At 38.6% G+C, this 20,919-nt stretch overlaps 2 protein-coding genes across 4 annotated transcripts; one reads left to right on the forward strand and one right to left on the reverse strand.

Annotated features, from left to right (window-relative positions):
- Positions 1-419: 419 nt before the first annotated feature.
- On the forward strand, positions 420-11,374 carry tefa (TEF transcription factor, PAR bZIP family member a). 3 transcript variants are annotated; one of them, XM_008300937.1, is made up of 5 exons: positions 420-670; positions 5,746-6,144; positions 6,752-6,972; positions 7,853-8,064; positions 8,794-11,374. In XM_008300937.1, the coding sequence occupies exons 1-5, from the start codon at positions 595-597 to the stop codon at positions 8,813-8,815; spliced, it is 930 nt and encodes a 309-aa protein (XP_008299159.1). In that variant the 5' UTR covers positions 420-594; the 3' UTR covers positions 8,816-11,374. The 3 variants fall into 3 exon arrangements, with proteins under 3 accessions (XP_008299159.1, XP_008299157.1, XP_008299158.1); XM_008300935.1 differs by lacking the exon at positions 420-670 and adding an exon at positions 3,712-4,400; XM_008300936.1 differs by lacking the exon at positions 420-670 and adding an exon at positions 3,713-4,400 and having other exon boundaries at positions 7,853-11,374.
- Positions 11,375-14,273: 2,899 nt separating this feature from the next.
- On the reverse strand, positions 14,274-16,708 carry phf5a (PHD finger protein 5A). Its single transcript, XM_008300938.1, has 4 exons — positions 16,597-16,708; positions 16,244-16,267; positions 14,800-14,966; positions 14,274-14,559 (listed from the first exon to the last, which is right to left on the reverse strand). The coding sequence occupies exons 1-4, from the start codon at positions 16,646-16,648 to the stop codon at positions 14,470-14,472; spliced, it is 333 nt and encodes a 110-aa protein (XP_008299160.1). The 5' UTR covers positions 16,649-16,708; the 3' UTR covers positions 14,274-14,469.
- Between the last annotated feature and the right edge of the window lie 4,211 nt (positions 16,709-20,919).

The following is a 20,919-nucleotide window of genomic DNA, read 5'->3' on the forward strand; positions in this document are numbered from 1 at the left end:
CCATTAGAGCAAGCCTTAGTATCTGGTAGAATGTGTATTGTTCTTCCCTTGGCTTTACTCTTGCATTGTGCTTAATTAAAATGTTTGTAGTTAATTGGTAATACTTGAGCACCTGTTGAAAACTCACCAAGTGGTCGCTACAGTTAGTGTCGTCGAGACAGATTTAGTTGTGTCCTAGTTAATTCCGTTTTTATCTGCTTTACATGTAACCGCCCGCTACTTTTAGGGTTTGTACATTACACCTTAGGTAACTCTGGCGCCGCTCATCATTGGCTGCCAGCGACGTGATGAACACAAGCTTGGACCAATCGGCGCTCTTTCCGTCAGTTTCTCTGCGTAAGCGCGCTGCTGATTGGCTGCAGGGAGCCAGAGGGGGACGGGCTGCGTTAAGTAACTTGTTGTCTGGACTTCATAGTGAGCAACTCGACTGAGCAGTTGATGGGAGCTGTCAGGAGCACCGCCCGCCCTCCAGGACGTTTTGCGGTCTCCTCGGTTTTTATTTTTTTCTAAAATTACTTCTTGTGAGCTGCACACTCGCTCCTTAAACATTTGTTGACTTCATTGCATTTTTGAAGAGAGAAAACAAAAGAAAACATGAGTACAGAAATTCCGGAGATTTTCAAGGCTCTCCTTGAACATCCATTTACTCTCCCAAACTTTGATGAGAATGGTAAGTGACCGCAAAATTTGGTTTAAATTTGGATTTAGGTTACATGCTGCACACTAGGAGTTAGTTTTTGTGCAAAAATGTCTCGGAATCAGGATAAACCAGCTTTCAACAAGTTCTGGCGTTTTTGCAAATAACTGCGTGTCTGTTGTGTAATCTGTCAGCTGAGCTCCATGGGAATTTGTACTGGCTGCTGAGCTGCAGGCTTGAGTCAGGATTTATAGGTTGGCAGGATTTAGCCGACATAATTGCATAAATAACTCGATCCTATAACAGATTTTATAGCACATATAATGCAGTGACAGGGTCTTCAGTTACAGTGTGTTCACTATTCCTTTTAAAACTATCCTTAGTCCTCATTGGGTTCATGGAAGTGGTGACATCAGGGTAGAGCAAGAAAATACAGTTTTTAAATCTTTCTTGTGTTAATTTGATGATCATCATAGTGTAGCCTAATGATAATGCTGCCATTCTTTGCCTTAACTAACACAGTTTCTGAATCTTTGGCTATTGAATAATAAATGTAAAATAAATGCTACAGGAGTCAGACCCATCATTATCACAATAAAATGCCAAGTGTGAAAGAAATGTCAGTTTACTGAAGAAATCCGTCCTCATTCCTGCTCAGTGTGGTTTGCTTGCACAGTTGCCAGATAGATGCGCTCTCTCAAACCAACATCTGCCCCCAGCAGGTCATCTCTGTTCTGCTTTTGTTGCCCCAAGGGCTGCAAATGTCCTCACCCTGGAATGTTCATCAGATAAGATGGAACAGCATGACTTAGGGAAACATCACGGTCACATTATTGCTATTCTGTTTGATGATTTTAATACTGAGTAAATGTGGCGCCGTCTGATAAGTATATGGTGACAAAAGCCAGTCTGTGTGCATCTGTGTTTGTCACCTGCTTTTATCTCTCAGAGTCGAGTGGTGTGTGTGTGTGTGTGTGTGTGTGTGTGTGTGTGTGCGTGCGCGTGTGTGTGTGTGCCTTTGAAGGTCTATGAGTTAGTAATTAAATCATTTGACCACTCTGCTTCCCCTCCGTGTGAATCTGGGCTGTATTCTCATAAATCAGATTGCAGTCATGTAACATCATTTTATTAAGAGGACTCAACCAGTAACCTCTCAGTCTGTCCTGTTATATAAAAGGAGCTTCTAAAGATAATCACAGATCAGATACCTGACGCTTTTAAATCACAATTTTCTCTCTATCATACTGGTAAAATTCTCTGTCATGGTTTTCCACTTGCCAATATTTCACAGATTGTAAAGCTAGTGATGTAATATTAGTTTGACACTTGCGCTGTACAAACTGTTTGATTGTAGTAGTAGTTTGAGAGCAGTACAACATGAATGAATGTTCTGGATATCATGACTCAGAATGTTTTTGGTGGTCTCACAAACATGCAGCGAAATTTAATAATTGGATAAACTGTTCCTTGATTTGATTTATCAATTATACAATCTATTGGATATGATCATAAGGTGCAAGATCTGCAGAGACTTGCAAACAGTAGGTCCAGATCTACAGCGTGGACTGACCAATAACAGGGACCATGTGTGACACCACACATACACGTGACAGGGGAAGAAGCACATTTATGACTTATCTTGGTGTGTGTGTCCATGACCCTGTGACGTGCATTTGCAATTCATTTGCTCTGTTAGCTTTGAAGTCATGGCCTCTATGTTTTCAGGTTGTGTTGTTAACACAATCGTAGTATGTGTGGAAAACAACATTTTGCATTGCAAGTGTCCTGTTGCTTTGTTTGTCTTCCATTGTCAAGTGGAGGTGTTTGTGTAAAAATTGGTAGGGGAAAAGATCTGTCAGCAACAACACATATCATGAAGGTCAGCTTGAAGTAGTTGTCTACGAGTCTTATCCACCTATTTTACAGCATCTGCAGACGAGCAGTGTTGTTGCATCTCGCCTTTGTGATGCACAGCACAGCTTATTATCGATCACACAGAGATGTGCACTGGACACATGGATTCCTATGAGCATTCACATAATCGAAAAGGTGTGGAAAGGCTTTGAAAAGGAAGTTCGTCATTGTGGTTATCGATAACATTCATATGTAAGCTAGAGGAAAACATTCTTTTTGGATGCCAAAGATTTTGAACAAGCCAGCATGGTCACATGGTAGACAGAAGACGACATCAGTGGAAACCCAGCAGCTTTCACCAGTCACATGTGCACTTACCGTTACAGCTGACCTTGAAGGTTGCATTTCTTCTCATAATATTGTGCCTAAAACAGATTCTCTGTGACACATGCAAGCAACATGGGAGGAAAACAACCCCTCCCTCTACCGCCATAAATTCCTGTATCACCTCTGACTGCAGAAACAGCTGCCTTTAGCCATTTGTCATGCCAGTGCTGCTGTAGGAACACACTGAATATAAGCCATGTTAGTAGTGTGAGGGATGCTCACACACTGGAGGGAATGCTGATGTGGAGAATATGCCGTGCTCATCTAAAAACAGATTCTGAGTGGAATTTGCTTGGTATTTAATTATTCTTCGATGGGGGATACAGCATCCCAAGAATCAGTCATTTTGGGGGGGAAGGATTAAGCAGAACTGGCCCTTCCTATTTTGCTGGTACATAACAACCAAACAAGCAGTTCATTAATGCCTGATGTGCCAGTGCTTTGCTGTTATGGTGACCCTGGCCTCCCTGGGGATCTTGCAGATCTTTGCCCTTGGGATGTCTGCTCCAAAAATGACTGTAACTTAAACCTCAAGGTGCTACTTCTGTATGACCAATTACACTTGGGCTCTGCAGCGCCGCCCTTGCTGCATATCCCTGCAAGTGGATGACAGTCGCAGCGCTGCTTCGGTGGGCGGAAACTGTATATGTAAGGCTGCAGCTGCACGTGGGTTCGCATGTGAGCGTTGCAGCCGCATCAACACATATGACACATATGTGCTGCCGGTACTTTTTGAGGTGCTTTTTTTTCAGAGGTTGAAAGTAAAATGAAGTTGCTAGTTTTTTTAAAGAGTCATTTCTGACGACAATGTAAAAAAAAACAAACATATGTATTGGCATATTAAGTGAGTCCATACGAATCATATCTTGGTGAAAGTTGCACTAAAATCTGTCAGTCGATGTTTGAATGTTCATGCCATTTCATAATCACTTACAGTACAGTGAATTAAGCAAATAAACGCATTGTAGGTTTCTGATTTTAGGTCAGAACAGTATTAGGTCAATGCTGAAACTCGTGGCACGTTTCTTTCTAATGTATTCACTGGAACGTATATAACTCGGTCAACCAATGAGAGCCCAGCTGTCGGCACTAATCCCCGCCCCCTGTCAGTTCCTCATTAATATTAATGAGCTGAGGTCCAGTTCGCCAATTAGCGCGAAGCAGGGCGGACATGTTTGAATGGGAGGTGCGGTTTGCTCTCGGAACCAAAACCTCCTGACTACCGAATTTACCGACGAAGTGGACCGACGAGGAGAGCTGTTTCGGATGCTCTGACGGTAGAAGTTAACCTCTAGTGCTTTATTTGCGGATTTACGGCGGAGAACCCTGGTGGAGAGCTAACGAGCTAACAAGCTTCTTTTGTAGTTACTGCGCGGTGACAACAACAAGAGGTTGAAAAAAATGTCGGGAGAGCCTGTTCTCATCACGCTGGAAACGGCCTCCGGGGCTCCCAGCACATTCCCGGTGGTTTTGAAGAAAATAATGGAAATGCCTCCGCCGAACATACTGGATGGCGACGACGGTAAGAGCAGGAAACTAACGGAGAGGAAGCCGCGAGAGGTTAAAAACGAGATCGGCTGATGAAAAAAAAAAAACAAAAACAAAAAAAAAGGGGCAAAAACACGCAATAAAATAGATTTAATCACAACATTGTGGCAGGGCGGATCCGGTGGGTGCTGACTGTGTTAGTATATCTGCAAGGACACCCACTAGTGTAAACCTGCTGCTAACCGTGTTGGACACAATGTACACCGGCCTCTCCTCTCCTCTCCGTGTCCCCAAACTCACCATCCGGACTTTTCCAGAGTAATCCAGAAGCTTTTGCTTCAAATTTAGTTTGTCTTGACCAAAACAACATTTTCCTCAATTACAGTGAGCTCATACTTCGGTGGAAGTAACTTTTTTTTAACGAAAAGTGTACAAAGTGTGCGAAAAGATGTCAGTGGCAAATGTTGTTAAACTCGAAATATCATTAATTGGACTATTTGTTGTTTTTTTAATGCCATTTTTTCACTAGAGCTGTAACTATTAATCGATTAACTGACAACTAATACAATAATCGCAAACAATTTTGATAATCAGCTCGTCTGCGTGAGTAGTTAGTTAAGAAAGAAGCCCAAACTCTGTGATTCCAGCTCCTTTCATTTGAATATTTTCTGGTTTCTTTACTCCTCTATGAAAGTAAACTGAATATCTTCGGGTTGCGGCCAAAACAAGGCGTTTAAGGACGTCGTTCTGGGCAAAAACTGATCCAAAATATTCTGACATTTTATAGACCAAACAACTAATAGATTAATCGAGAAAGTACATTAATCCACACTCTAGTTTTCACTGTGGTGAAACCATATATTGTCCTCAGTAAACATTTCAGTGGAGCCATGAGGTTGAATTATAGCCATATTTTATCATGTGCATTGTTTTTATTACTGTCATTAGTAGTTATTGTTGTAGCTGTTTAGATTGCTCATATGTTACAGTTGGTTTTATGAACACTTAAGTGTTTGGGAGTCCAATCAAAGTTTTCCACATTTGCAATAAACATCAAACAATTTGTGAGCACTAAAGAATGTGGTGCTAAAATCGACAGAGCCGTAAACCTCGCCAAATTACAGCTTTTCTGCATAGTTGAGATGTTTTGTTGCACTCCAGTGGGTGGGTTTGTGACATGAAGGACATTTCTGGACAGGGTCACTTTGCAATGAAGAAACAAACCCCTTCTCCTTCTCAGAAGAGGTTAAACTGCTTGTTGTTGATTCCATGAGCTTTGACACACAAATACCTTCTGCTTGTGCGTCATGTCAGAGGCATGTTGTATTTGAGAAAACAAACTATTCTTAGTATGTTTTTGTGTGCCTTTACCATTTTAGACACCGACAAGGAGAAGCTGTGTCTGGGAGATAGTGTGGACCTGGGTGTAGGAGGCAGTGACATGGGTCCTTCAGCCGCCCTGACTCCTGCTATTTGGGACAAGACCATTCCCTATGATGGCGAGACCTTCCACCTGGAGTACATGGACCTGGAGGAGTTCCTCATGGAGAACGGCATCCCCACGTCACCTGACGAGGACTCCTTAAAGAGCAGCCCAGAGGGAGATGTAGTGAAGACCGAGAAATCAAAGGCTACTCCCTCTGCTCTGACCAAGGTTACCAAGGCAGCAAGGGTGTCTCCGGTGGCCCTGCTGCCTATTCAGGAGTTGGACAAGTGTGAGGGGGAGGTGTTGATCATCACCAAGAGCGACTCTGATATCACCTGTGATGTTACTGCAGGTAAGTGGATGTGGAAGGGGGGTAGAGTTTTAGATATTAGTTTCATCATTCAGAGCTACATTTAAAAACACACTGAAGATTTAGATGTGCCGCTGTTAATGCAGTGGACAACCTTTTTACTTGCGTACCATTACTTCTGATTAGTTTTATCTCAAGCAAGATTAATCATGTAGATCAGGTCAGAGATTAAAATCTCTGCTAGCAATTTCTGTATTACGATCAATTTTCTGTATTTGATATTGCTCTCACACAGATGTCAGGCAAACATGATAAGCTGTGACACTGATGTGATCACAGACTGTCGTTTATTCTTGAGAGAGGCGGTGGTAGTAGTTGATGGGACAGCAGATATAGGAACATGTGCACAGTGGAGATAGTAGAGTTTAAAACAAGATTATCAGCAGCCTGTACATGGATGTCAGAACACCCAGCCACCCCCCCATACTCAGTGGAATTCACGAAAGGTAATACTAGTCCAAGTCACATGGGAACCAGCATTACTTCTTTATTTACCAGTTATACAGAAACCACCTAATTTTTTGCCATGGTGCTGATGGTTTCATCTGCAGCTATCTAACATTTCATTTTTCGTGTCTTATCTGCTCAGAGGTGATCACTGAAAGCGACAGAGCGACCCCAGAGCCCATCACCCCCGAGGAAATCGAAGTCGATATCAACTATGACCCCGATCCTACAGACCTGGTCCTGTCAAGTGTGCCTGGAGGTGAACTGTTCGACCCACGCAAACACAAGTTCAGCGAGGAGGAGCTCAAGCCGCAGCCTATGATTAAAAAGGCCAAGAAGGTGTTTGTGCCTGAGGAACAGAAGGTATGCTGGGAGAGGAATGTGGAAGACCATAACGCTTACTTTTAGTTCAGCAGTAGGCCTCATTGTATGTTGTATAGGAAACCACTGAAACAGAAAAGCAAGCGTGAATTCATATTTTAATGTGATTAGACCAGCATGCATCAGAATTTGAACCCTTTAGTTCTTTTAACAAATGTTACATGTTTAGGTGTAATATTAGGAAAAAAGGAAAGTGTGTTTGTCTTCTTACAATGTTAGAAGACCATGTTGAGAGTCATTAAATCTGGCAGGATTTTGAAGTATTTTCTGTTATTACTCATGTGTAATTGGATCATTAACTTACTCAGTGCTGTAACTTTTTGTTACTATTAAATGAGTGTGGTTGTAACACTAAGTAATGTGCACCAAAAACTGGGTTACCAACCTCAGAACACACTGAAAAAAGTCTTGGAAATGTAATGTTGTAAAATCATGCTTCCTTAAAGAAATAGAACGTAGCAGTTGTATTGCCTTGTGATTTCATCAGCCAGTTTCCCAGCACAGCAGTGCTATCAGGGCAGTAGACACAAGCATGTGAGTGTCTGACTTGCAGAGTCAAAATAAGGCCATTTGAGTTCTGGCAACTCACAGTGACTCAGCAGTCTGATAACTTACATCAAACTGATGTTTTCCTTCCTTTCGAGGCCACCAGAGAGTACTGGTATTGTTTCCATACACAAAGCAGCTTGGCAGTCAGCCGTATTATAAACTTAATTGAGTTCAGAATTGGGCTAATGTACATCGATTGAATCCATTAAACTGTTACACTGGGTTACTTTAGTGACTGAGTTAAGAAAGCAAGGTAGGCTCTGGTGTGTCTGCGACTCAGTCCAATCTGCTTCTTTCCTGTCTCATACTACAGGATGAGAAATACTGGCAGAGGAGGAAGAAGAACAACGTGGCTGCCAAACGCTCGCGCGACGCCCGCAGATTAAAGGAGAACCAGATTACCGTCCGAGCGGCTTTCCTGGAGCGCGAGAACGAGGCGCTGCGGTCTGAGGTGGCTGAGCTTCGGAAGGAGTGCGGCCGGTTCAAGAACGTTGTGGGTCGCTATGAAGCCAAATTTGGAACGCTGTAAGGGACCTAAAAAAAACAAACCCAATTTATCAAAGTGTAAATGGACATCCACATGGCAGACAACACAAAATCTGTTATTTGTCTTCACAAGTCAGACATTATTCAGCCCTGATTGTTAGATGTGTTGGCAGATACCACAACTACTGTACTGCTGAAAAGACGCTACCTGGGTGTTGTGTTGGGGTCGAGTTAGACAGAGGAGGAGGGAGGGTAATAACCTTACAAGACCCATACAGTGTGTGATCTGATAAATGCGACCAGATATGGGTGAGACACTGGCTCTAGTGAACACATATTTCTATACGGAATGACAATATAATTATTGGCTTCCCGACTTCCTCAGAATAGCATGTATAGAGTTACAGTTACATAATAGAGTCTCTGAATTAAAAAGTGACATGTGAGTGGATAAGATGTGGGTTGACTGCGTGTTGGGTAACATAGCGCCATGCCCTCTTGTTCCTGTATGAAAGAACATGAAAGAGTGAGGCAGAGGGAAATGAAAGGACAGTTTAAGCTGCAGAATATGGATTATACATATACAACAGACCTCCATGTTGAATAATCTACTTTACAGTAATAGAATTTCCTGATTGATTTCACCAAACCAGCCTTCAGAGTTGTTGCTTTAGCTGAGGTCTTGTACGTAGTGTTGGCCTGCTTTAATATTGGCGTCTCGCCCTTCCTCCTCTACTGTCATTCATCCTTGTTCTCTTCTCTTTCAAGTGCGGTGCCAGATGACCTATAGGCGGCAATTGATTTATTCATTTATGTTTTCCAATGAATAAATAAATCAATACATGAATAAATGGTAAATGGGAGCGCTAGAATCGATCAGATGAAGAAGAGGATGAAGAGGCGGAGAGCATGTGTGAGGGCGGGACTGGCGTTGCCATGGAGATGTGATGGCATGTTAAGATATCAATATCTGGCTTTTCTTTTTCTTTCTTTTTTTTTATCGTTAAGTGTATTTACCATCTATGTGAGCGAGAAGAGTGTGAGAGGATATTCAAGTGCTTCTTCAGTGCACCTCGTTTATGACGTGCACTTTTATCATGTTTTGTACAGCTGTGGCCGAAAGACATCATCTGTGATGTAAATTTTGGAGAAACTCTGGGTTTTATTTTACGTTTTTAAACTAAATAGTCGATATTTAGGTAGCAAGATGCACTAGTTTAGACTAGATGAGTCACTACTACGGTTTGCAGGTATCTTCCAGTTGTTTTCAGTACTTAAATGAATTCTGAAAACCACTTGTCCAATTTATTTTTCAAATATCTATGATTATGTGGCAGATTTTTGTGAAGAGCGGGGCTTTTCTTTGCCCACAAAAACTTTTGACTGTGACATTTCCAATAACATAAAGCAAGACACTACAGGTGAATAGAGTAAATGTGGAACTAATTGATATCACCATGGAACATCCCCGTTTGATGATTTCAGTGAAGATAGTAGCTTTTTGTTTTTCTGAGAGGGAATTTTGGGTATTTTTATTTTTGTTTAGCACTTAATTAATCAGAAAATACCGTCAACAGCCAGAAAAAAAATAAACTTTGACATGTTTTTGGGACTACTCTGTTCTATAAATCAGGCTGTGACTGATGTATCAGCAAATCCCCTCTAGAAAAACATAGGTGGACCTAAAAACTGGAAAGTTTGTTGTATGTAAGCGCCACCAAAGTTAAGACTTCTGCCTTAGAGTTTGTCATTGGGAAAAGCAGGCTCGTAAAATTTAAACCAACAGACAACAACTTCCCCATTTGATTACTTTCATTAAGACAACTTTTCTTTTTTACAAGTTCCCTGAAATGTTTTGTGTAAGTATGCAAATGAGATATTATCTCATAAAATTATGCTAATTTGCGTCCAATAGACAAAATCATTAAATACCCAAATGGGTATTTTTGACATTTTCTTTGCACTATTCTGAAAGAAGACCTGCTATGGAAGCAAACTATCCCAAAAATCTCCAAATTGACCAGTGCGTGAAAAATTCAGTTTTTGCCTGTAGTGTCTTGTCTTTAGCTTCTTCAGGGGATTTCAGTGACGTGGCAAAAAAAAAAAAAAAAAAATGTAGCCATGTTCTCTTCATGTACAAGCATTCATTACCAGCGGCGCAGGGCTGTATGTAGACGCTCTGTTCTCCCTGTCTGAATGTACGTCTTTCTGTCGCTCTGGTGCCGTGTTTGTCAGCAAGTCAGACGCCTGCTTTGCTCTCTGCAGGTCTGCGGTGTCGGCTTGTTCATTTATGTCAGTAGCGCTTCTGAAGTGTCTTGTGTAGAATCCACTGATGCATGTTCTGTAAATAACTGTAGGCGAAGATAATGCTTTGTGGACATTTTTGTTTTTTAGAAAATCATTTAAAAATGTATTCAGTATCATAGGACATTAAAATCCAGATACAAATCTTGGTTAAGTTTTTCAATAACCTTTCATTTAGCTTCGGGAAATAATCGAGCAATGCAACTGTAGATTCCCTGAAAGCTGAGCTTGCCTCTCTGTGAGGAGCTAACACTCCATCGTCTTCATGTTTGTCTGTCATACTTGTTGATTCTCTCTCTGATAAATAAGCTGACTATCTGTTGCTAACAGACATTTTTTTAGAAACCTGGAAGTCTCAATAATACAGACTGTATTGAGGCATCTCGTTCATAGATAAGAAACCTTTAAATCTGTAAGTGTCTTCTACGTCTAAAGCCATTTCAAAGCAGTCTGCCAGTTTACAGGGGATATATATCATGTAACATTACATCCAAAAATCACAGTTGGGGCTCAACTGTCCAGTTCTGACGATAAGGGAAAGCCATTTTTCTTTTACTGCTGTGCTTCCACTCACAATAACTTTTTACTTTTCAAAACAAATGTGATGTTGTGAAGCAGGTTCCATGTGTGCCGAATGTTACACAAGGAGGAAAATAATGAGCACAGTCACATGAAGTAAAACTATAAGTCAGGATTTTGTGGAAGTATTTCAGGCTTCTTAAACTCCACTAACTCTTTAATTTCACCTTAATAATTTTAAGTGACGTTATCCATAATAAGGTGTCTTGAAGTGTCATTTATGAATTTTATTTTTCGGGATAATTCTGGTAAACTTTTAATTAAAATAAAAAGTCTGTTCTAACGAAGGCTGCATCTGCCTTCTCTCTGAAACAGGTCAACTTGTTATCTTCTGAGGGTTGTTTTTATTCTTCCTGGTTACGTCTTTGTATTTCTTTGTAAGGAAACATGTTGGCATTTGATTGTGGCCATCTTTTGTGTCTTTGTATATAGAGTATGTATAATTAAAGCCTTGCTGACAGAAGTCTAGAAGTGTTTGGGGTTGTTTTTTTCTGATTGAGATGCTCCTTCGTTCAACATTAACTCCAGTGTGGGATGAAAGGTCATAAGGTCAGAAACTGTCTTTGATTGTTGGTGATGCTGTGGAGATTCTTGTCCAGAGGCTTTGTAAGCTAAACCACAGAGCACCCAACTTGCATAAAGGTCATTCCATACTAGCTCACCTAAACCTCCCACTTCATATAATGGATTTTATTTTTTTTTTAAAAACTAAAAAAAAAAAAAACTTGCAAAATCTTAAACTCCAAATGCTTTTGCCTCTCTAAACCAAATTTAGTTATTTCCACTGTTCTTCCAAGGCCTCACCAATCATTTATTTTTCACTAGATTTGGTTAAAAAATTTGAACATCCAAGAAATAAATCATGTTTACCCACAAAAAAATCTGTTTTAAAAGATTAACATTCACTGTTTTGCAACCACATTGTGATCGTTTGTAGTAGTATTGTTATAGTTCTATCTTTAGCCAGACAATATTTAATCCTGTTACAAATTTTCCTGAATACCGCTGTAGAGCAAGAACAAAAACAAACAAAAAGCAACACTTTTTGGGGGGATTTTTACTACATTTTCCCAAGAAGAATACTTTTACATTTCTCAAAATTTGTCTATGTGAAAGTGTTAATATTCATCGTGGCTATATAAAGCATTTAAAGTGCTTTATTATTTACATAATTTAACTATGTATAATGTTTTTAAATGCCAGATTGATAAATAATTATTAATAACAGAAAATAGCATATTTTTCTATTTTCACCGGCTGTAATATTAGATTTAGTGCTATTGTTTCATGTATTTGTACATGTTGACTCCAAAGTTTTCTGTCTCTGTGTGATGCCTTCACTCGCTGACCACTTCATTAGCTGCACCTCTGAAATCCAAGATATCAAGTACAACAGGTCCACCAGTTCTACTGGTGAAGAGGTTTTAGAAAGTGATCAATATAAATGTCTGGAACAGTGTTTTTTTTTTTTTTGAACTATTATTTTTACCCAAAAAGCAATGTCGTATTTTCTTAAATTGTAATTTAGCAAGTTTTTATTTATTCTTACTTTTTTCAGTTTCTAATTATTTGAGTGACGATTGTGAATTTTGATTTTTTTATTATGAATACATTTGAGGACGACTGTATGACACAAGCACACTCACATTCACACCTACGGACAATTTAGAATCACCAATTAACCTCAGCATGTTTTTGGACCGTGTGGGAGGAAGCTGGAGAACCCGGAGAGAACCCACGCTGCACGGGGAGAACATGCAAACTCCACACAGAAAGATCCCGGTGCCCCCACCGGGACGCGAACCGGCGAATATACTGTGGTTCACAAAACACGTTAGTATTTAGATTGTGAGGTCAATAATAGTCACAGCTCACATGCAAGCCAGTGTGAGTACAGGACATGATGCAAAGGTTCAACTCTCAGCTGGTGAAGGATGTGGAGATAAGAGGAAACTGGATCGGCTTTCACTGACACAGCTCATTACCGTAAATTCTGGACTATAGGCCGCCGCTTCGAACACTGCGGCTTATACAATGATGGATATTTACGGGGTAACGAGCTTCATGCCGCCAAAACATTTAGCCTCGTCACATCAGACCAATGAAATTACCGAACAGGTTACAGTGGACCAATGAAACTGTTTGAATTAAACCAAAGAGACTCACGCTAAAAATTTTCCAATCAGTCATTTTGCGCTTCATGCACACACCGTGATCATGGAAAACACACGAAGAAAAGCATATGATGCAGCTTTCAAGCTAAAGGCGGTCGCTCTGGCTGTGGAAGAAGGAAACAGAGCTGCTGCACGTAAGTTTGGCGTCAATGAATCGATGGTGAGACGGTGGAGATGGCAGCGTGGGGAACTGGCTCAATGCGACAAGACAACAAAAGCTTTCAGAGGGAATAAATGCCGATGGCCCCAACTTGAAAACGCTCTTGAAGCCTGGGTGAACACACAGAGAGCAAACGGCCGAGGTGTTTCCCTTTTGCAGATCCGACTGAAAGCCAGAACAATCGCCACCGAAAAGAAGATTGAAGATTTTAGAGGAGGACCATCGTGGTGTTCCAGATTCCTGAGACGAAAAGGCCTCAGCGTCAGGGCACGGACCACTCAGCAACTCCCTCCTGACTACCAAGGGAAAAAAGTTATACACTTCCGCAAATTCACCCAAACAAAGAGAGCAGAGAAATCCATGGGACCAGAGGACATCATAAATGTGGATCAAGTACCTTTGACCTGTCTCTTACGAAGATCGTTAACAAAAAAGGTGAATCGTCCGTCACGCTGAAAACAACTGGCCATGAGAGAACGCATTGATGAAGACAGCGATCAGTGACTTTTCTACTGTTTTTATTTTCGTTACCAGCCATGTGTTTGGAAAAAGCATTTATGGTGCTCATTTCTGTAAGTTACTGGTTGGTATGGAATTAAAAGTTTACCTGCGTCTTATAGACAATATATGTACACTTTTTTTTTTCTTTTATAAGGTCGTGGGTGCAGCTTATATTCAGATGCGCTCAATAGTCCGGAATTTACGGTATGTTAAACTGGCATTTAGCCATCAGGATGCAAAGTGACTCAGATCTAATCACTGTAAGCAAAGATCAGCTCAGTGTTTAGTGCACAGAAACTTCACCTCTGTTCATAATGAAAAGCCATTTCTGTTAAATGGACAAAATGTTTTTCTAGTATTCAGTGAAAGTTTAACATAATTTCTATGGCAGCTGGCATCTGCTGATAAAGACTCTGTGTGTGATCAAAAAGCTCCACAATACGTATCATTGTAAAGGTAAAGACAATAACTTTGAAACTCCATGATGCTTGTTTTAGTTTAATGTGGTGAGGACACTTGATACCACTGTGTTGTGTTTAGTGACTTTTTATTATAAATGTTCATCACCGACTATATCAAAGTCTCCAACATTTAAAAATTGAAAGCAGGCACACACAAATTACAACAGAAATATAAAAGCGAGCTTTATTGACAAGTCAAAAAATGTTTCTTGGAAGTTTTTAAGAAAATCTGAAAAACTAAGACAAAGACTGGGCCATCGTGTCTTCACCTCTTCTTGAAGCCATACTTCTTCCTTTCATAAAACAGATCTGTTTTGGAGCTGCCCAAGTTTACAATCTTTGGACACCCATCTCGCTGTAGAGAGAACAAAAGGAGAAAACTGTTTAGAAAAGGTTTTCATTTTGAAGGAGCAGCACAGCTGGGTTCAGTTTAAAATCTAAGTGCTGTTTATTTTTTGAAGGCTTGCTCGATCATAGTAATTAATGCAAGCTAAGAATCTCACAAACACAGTCCTTGTTAAATCCTCTAACAGCCTCTCTTTGCTTTAGTTCGGAGGCAAAGTAAAAAAGATGCAATGAGGAGAATGATACTCACATCTTTCTCCTGGATGGTGCACTCTTTACAGTAGTAGGCGTCAGAAACACCGGGGCCTCCACAGATGACACAGCGTCCCTGATAGGATCCGTAGTTACACTCGTCACAGATGCGGACCAGCGTGCACGGCCTCACGTAGGAATCACAGATGACACACTTTCCATCACCTGGGAGGAGCAGGGAGAGGACAGAGGAGATACAGGAACATGAACAAAACAGACAATAAATAAGAAATAGTTTTTTACACCTTTATTGATGATGAAATGTTTCTTTTGGTGTAAAAGCAACAAAATCTTCATCGCTAAGAAACAACAAAAACAAAATGATTGTTGAAGCCATGTCTGACTGATTCCAGTATTTTCACAGGTTGAGACTATTCTTTCCTCTACACTGATGTCACGTTTAGAAAGAAATGTTCTCATTTGGTAATGTATTAAAGCAATTTAGCCACAAACATTTTAATCTATTATAAATTCAGATCAGTTTAAAGATTTTTGATTAGGGGGGTGAACAATTAATTTAACTAATATCAAAACTACAACAATCAATCAATCAATCAATCAATTTGATAACATGACCATGTGCAAAACTCAAATCACAAGAAATGCATTTTTTTGATAAAGCCCAAATTTGTCACAAAATCCAGTTACAAATGAAGCATTGTCGTGCCACAGAAGCATATTGGCCAACAAATCATATTATCCAGATGTAGGGGAATGGCCTTGTTTGGCACAGACTGCATCATAAAATCATTATTTGTTGTTGTTGTTTTTTTCCAGTGGAAAAAAAGGAAAACTAATCATTTTCACTAAAATTGTGACCCATATTGAAGTATCTGTCAAAATGGTCACAGAGTTTTTGGACATTGTTCAGCTTAATTGATGGTTTAGTCCATAAAAAAAGAAGCATAAAGACCTGTCAGGAGTCCTGATTATTTTTCCAACAGCCAATGAAAAGTGCACACATGAGCAGACCTTGAACCTCAACTAAGAACTCATATATCTAGTTTGACCTATAATTTTAGTATTTACAGTTATTTGATTTTTTATTCTCACAATTATTTATTTTATTCTAGTTTGTTCTATTAACCATTTAGAGGTTTACTATAATGCATTTATAATGTATTATTTTTAGGGTTGAATTTTGAGTTATTTGATTGCATGTTTTATCTTTTATTTATCACCTTAACTACTCTGTAGCAAATAACAGAGTAATCGTGTGACTGTAAAATAGGTAATTAATAGTGTAATACATGGAAACAAACATCCCCTTTTAGATAATAATCATTACTGGGTTATGGAGGTTGTGCAAAACAGTGAAAACAGCTCATTTAAATCTTGTACAGAACGATTGCTGTTAAAGATGAAAAGGAAGAATCAAGACAAACTTTAAAACTAACTTTTAAACACTGTCAGATTTATTGATCATAAATGTAAACACTCACATTTCTCGCAGAGTCTCCCGATAGCTGCAGGATGAAAACAAAGCAGAGTCAGAGTTATGCTAACGCACGTCGCTTTGCTATATTAGCCTAACTAACCATTTATATACTTCTGTTTAAAATATCCGTCATTAAACACATTTAGGCAGTATACTGTGTAACAGTAGCATTAGCCAGCAGAGCACACAGACTAGTGGACCTTTCAGGCTACACACAGCAGCTAGCACACTTTCAATGAAGTCCATGCCGGAGTCGTTAGCTTAGCAGCTAATGTTAGCTAAACACCGACAGAGACGTTCCGCTGTAGCAGAAACAACCAGGGAGCGCATTAAAGAGTGAAAAAAGCTGAAACATACCGACACCGGCTTGTTTTCGGCAGAAAATCAGATCTGGGTGATGCTTAGCCATGGTCCGCTAACGAATGGAGAGCGTTGCTGGCTCGGTTCAACTTTAACCTTCAACCCCTGAAACCTGCTGGAGGAGAAGCTGCAGCGCCACCCGGCGGCCGGAGGACAGGTGGTGAGGAGGAGGGATGCAGGTGGTGTTAGCCAGCAAAGAATACATCACTGATCTAAACATCTCACATGTGAAGTGATGTAACACATGGTAAATAAAAGACTAATGTATTATTCAGAGAAACTGGATCTACTTGCAGGGTGTCAGAGTTTCTTCAGGGAAGGTGAGAGTTGTTATGTTCAGAGAATAAACTCAGGAAAGAACAAGTTAAAGTTCAGATGTTTCATAAACAGTGTCTTCTGACTGAAGTATAATAAATGGCAATTTGAGGAAAGGGTTAGACTTTCTGAATAAGAGAATTATCCACTCCAGTGTGCTGCAGAAAACTCAAGAGAGTGTTCTCAGTCCTACCATGAGTTATGATAAATAACATGTTTAGATAGATAGATAGATAGATAGATAGATAGATAGATAGATAGATAGATAGATTATAAATACCCTTGGGAAAAATCAAGCTCACATGTTACATTTAGGAAAAATGTGCAAGGGTGAAAGAAAATATAGATCGTGGTGGTACAATAAAAAAGTATTGTGAGAGCCATATACAGTAAAAAAGAAAAAGGATAAAATAGCTAAAAACTTTCAATATTATTTTGGTTAAAAATATAGAAATTTCCTGTGTTAAAAGCTCAGAGTAAAATCTAACTTAAAAATATAAACACTGATTTAAGATAAAGTTTAGTTGATAATGTAATTTAAAAACGATATTACATTGGGCAAAGGTAAGATCCTCCCCTTTAAAGGATGCCTGTGACGTTGAATGAGCTATCGGTGTGGGAGCACATAGACTTTTTATCTGTGGACAATGTGGACATGTAATGTTAAGTTTTTGATGGCAATAAATGGACTTAAATGGATTACTTTGTCCTGGTCTTCAGTGTGAGGAACCTTGCACTCCTGTGATTCAGTGTGGCTGCCAGTGCTGTTTGAAGTAGCTGCTACAAGTATACAGTGTAATAATAAAAATAACAAGCATGCAGAGGGGTGCTTGGGTCTTGGTGGATCTAGAATTAGTGCACAGTTGTTAAGTACAACCAGGAAAACATACTTAAATTACTCACTGCAGAGGAATTCCACCTGTGACTGCTATATACTATATGTGATGGAAATGACTAATTAAACACATGTAATGGTCATTAATGAACTACAGGAAACCTTTTGCCAACCTGTTACGGTCTATGAGAAACCTACATGTTGTGAAAAGGCACTTTACTGCTTTCTCGCACACTTCACAGTGAAGGTGCATATGAAGATTTTCAAGGACACTGTTTTAGCTACCAGCTAAGGATTATAAATAACATGTGCTCTTGATTGTATAAAACCCTTTTTCCAGGATGCTCATTGCACTCAGCTCATTCACTTGACTGTTTATTTATGACTCCGTCTGCAGATGCTGAATTAAACAAACAGAAACAAAAACCTTTTTGACCAATTTTATTCAATAGAAAATTGCCACCATATGAGATTACTGTTATTAAACTTTAATGTAAAAGCAGCATTGTGGTTGGCTACAGTGCAGTCAGGGTTTACCTGCTATGTACAGGCCGGCAACTAATATGTGTTTTTATTAAGGATTAATCTCTTGATCATTTTTTAATTATTTTCTTTTTCTGCTAAAATTCAGAAATTCCACCATAGTTGCCCAGAACCCAAGTGACTCCTTCATAGTGCTGATTTTCTTCCAACCAACACGCTAAACTTTAATAATTTCAAATTAATAAAAAGTTTGTCTTTACATTTGAGAGGCTGGAAATATGAAATGTGTGACACATTTTCCTCAAAAATTACACAAATGATGATCAAAATAACTACCAGTTAATTTCTATCAAATGACTTACTGATCATTCAAATAACTGTTTACATTCTATTTGTACTGTTGAGTCATTAAAAGTGACTAAAGCTGTCAGATAAATAAAGCAAACTGAATAGTACAATATATACTTCTTAAATATTGTGGAGTAGAAACAGAAAACTGTGTGAAAAGAAAAGACAACTGAAGTACAAGGAAGCAAAACAGTGAAAAGAAACACATTAACAAACTGAAGGATTCTATTAATGGTATATTATTAATGCTATATAATAAAGTGTGGAGGTTGCATGGCATTGGATGGAGGTGATTATTTGGAAGGATGCATTCAGTGTAAGCCAACAAATAATACATCAGTTCACACATGTGAAGTGATGTAACAAATGGTAAATAAATAATAAATAAATAAATAAATAATGTATTATTCAGAGAAACTGGATCTACTTGCAGGGTGTCAGAGTTACTTCAGGGAAGGTGAGAGTTGTTATGTTCAGAGAATGAACTCAGGAAAGAACAAGTTAAAGTTCAGATGTTTCGTAAACAGTGTCTTCTGACTGAATTATATTAAATGGAAATTTGAAAAAACAGTTAAAAATGGACAATAGACTTTCTGAATAAGAGAATTATCCACTCAAGTGCGTGGTAGAAAACTTAGGAGAGTGTTATAAGTCCTATTGTAAGTTATGACAAATTATATTTTTGAAAATTTGTATCACTACATATAAAAAGGACAGTCATAAAATGTAAAGTGTTGTGATGTAATGTCTTGTGGTGTTGGACTAAGGAACTGACTTTATCCGTCTTTTAACAAGTTATTTATAGGTTTTTATCCTTTAACTCACAAAAAAAACAATGAGAGCATTATATAATTAAAACAAACAGCATCAGTTGCCTTCTTCCCCCTCACTATTGTTCTAAATGTTTTATTTAAAAGGGTGGAAAAGGAAAAAAATAAATTAAAAACAAATCTTGAAATGTGCTGAGGCCAGATTACATAGGTGCAGTTTATGGATCAACATCAAAAACATGTTCGCAAGGATAGATATGATGCAGACACAGACTCTAAGATTATGTGTAGCAGCAGCAAAAAGTTCACCTGTGTGTTCTGTGTAGTTTACAGTAGAGACAGAATAAAAGCCATTGTGTTTACACAGAAAACAACTTGTTTGAAGCTGTTGGATGAATGGAGGTTGTGCTAAGAGAAGGAAGAGAACACCACAGTCAAGTTATGTCTGTAGTCTGTATAAAGGCTACAGCTGCAAAAGACTTGGGAGAATATAAAAAGGAGATTTGTACTATAATCCTATATGACCTATAATGCTTGTAACTAGAAATTGTATTGGTAGATTTGAAATTACATTTGCTGAAGCAAGAAAGGGCACAGATGGAGTGTGTAATTTTATAGTAGGAAGATAAATTTAAATATAAAGAGGAAAGAGAGAGAGGAGGCAATGATGGCTACATAAGACACGATACTGTGAGCAACGTAGTTCATATTATAGTGATCGTCGCGGCCAGATTGAACTATGGGGTAAGGAGACAAGTGCACTGTTAACAAAAAAATTAAAAAAAAAAATAAATCTGTGAAAACAGACAATGAAAATCAAGCAGCAAATGTGCCAGAAAAACTACATTTAAAAACAGCGTAATTCTGTAACTTTCGAAAAACTATTTAGAAAAAAAAAAAGCAAGCAAGCACATATCTGTAAAATAAAGATATTTTTAAAACAGTACAATAAAATATCAGCATAATAAAATAAGCTAAACATCATTTTACGATCACATGTTATAAAAAATAAAACTACTTTTTGTGATAATACATATTTGTGACAGTTTGAGACTATTTCTTCTTTTTCTTTACAGTCAATTTGTAAATTAATATACTTTTTCTGTGATTTTGCTAGATATCAGCTGCAATTTATAACAACAACTGGGAAAATCTGTAAATTCACAGTTGAATTTCTTTTTCTCTTTTTTTGTCCCTTATATACATAGTTTGCTTTCAAATAACTAAAAATATGTGTAAAATAACAATATTCTCTGCTGATTAAAACACATTGTAAAAGAATGAATTACAATTTAGATTTTAAAAATATGATCTTGATGTGGACATTATTTACAAATCAGAATATTCAAAACATCAACAAAATGAAAAAACATAACAAAACAAAGCAACATCTAATAAGCCACCATATCCGAAAAGGACTAGGACGAAGCATAAGCTTATTTACTCCTACCCCTTCTCCATCTGGACCATCAGTCACTCAGTACGCCACTCCCATAGTTATTTATGTACATATTTACAAACAAAATAGACATTAAATATCATAAATAAACAAATATTAAATAATCAGTG

The sequence above is a fragment of the Stegastes partitus genome, unplaced genomic scaffold (genome assembly GCF_000690725.1).
Source record: "Stegastes partitus isolate 25-593 unplaced genomic scaffold, Stegastes_partitus-1.0.2 Scaffold1610, whole genome shotgun sequence".
Classification (NCBI taxonomy): Eukaryota; Metazoa; Chordata; class Actinopteri; family Pomacentridae; genus Stegastes; species Stegastes partitus.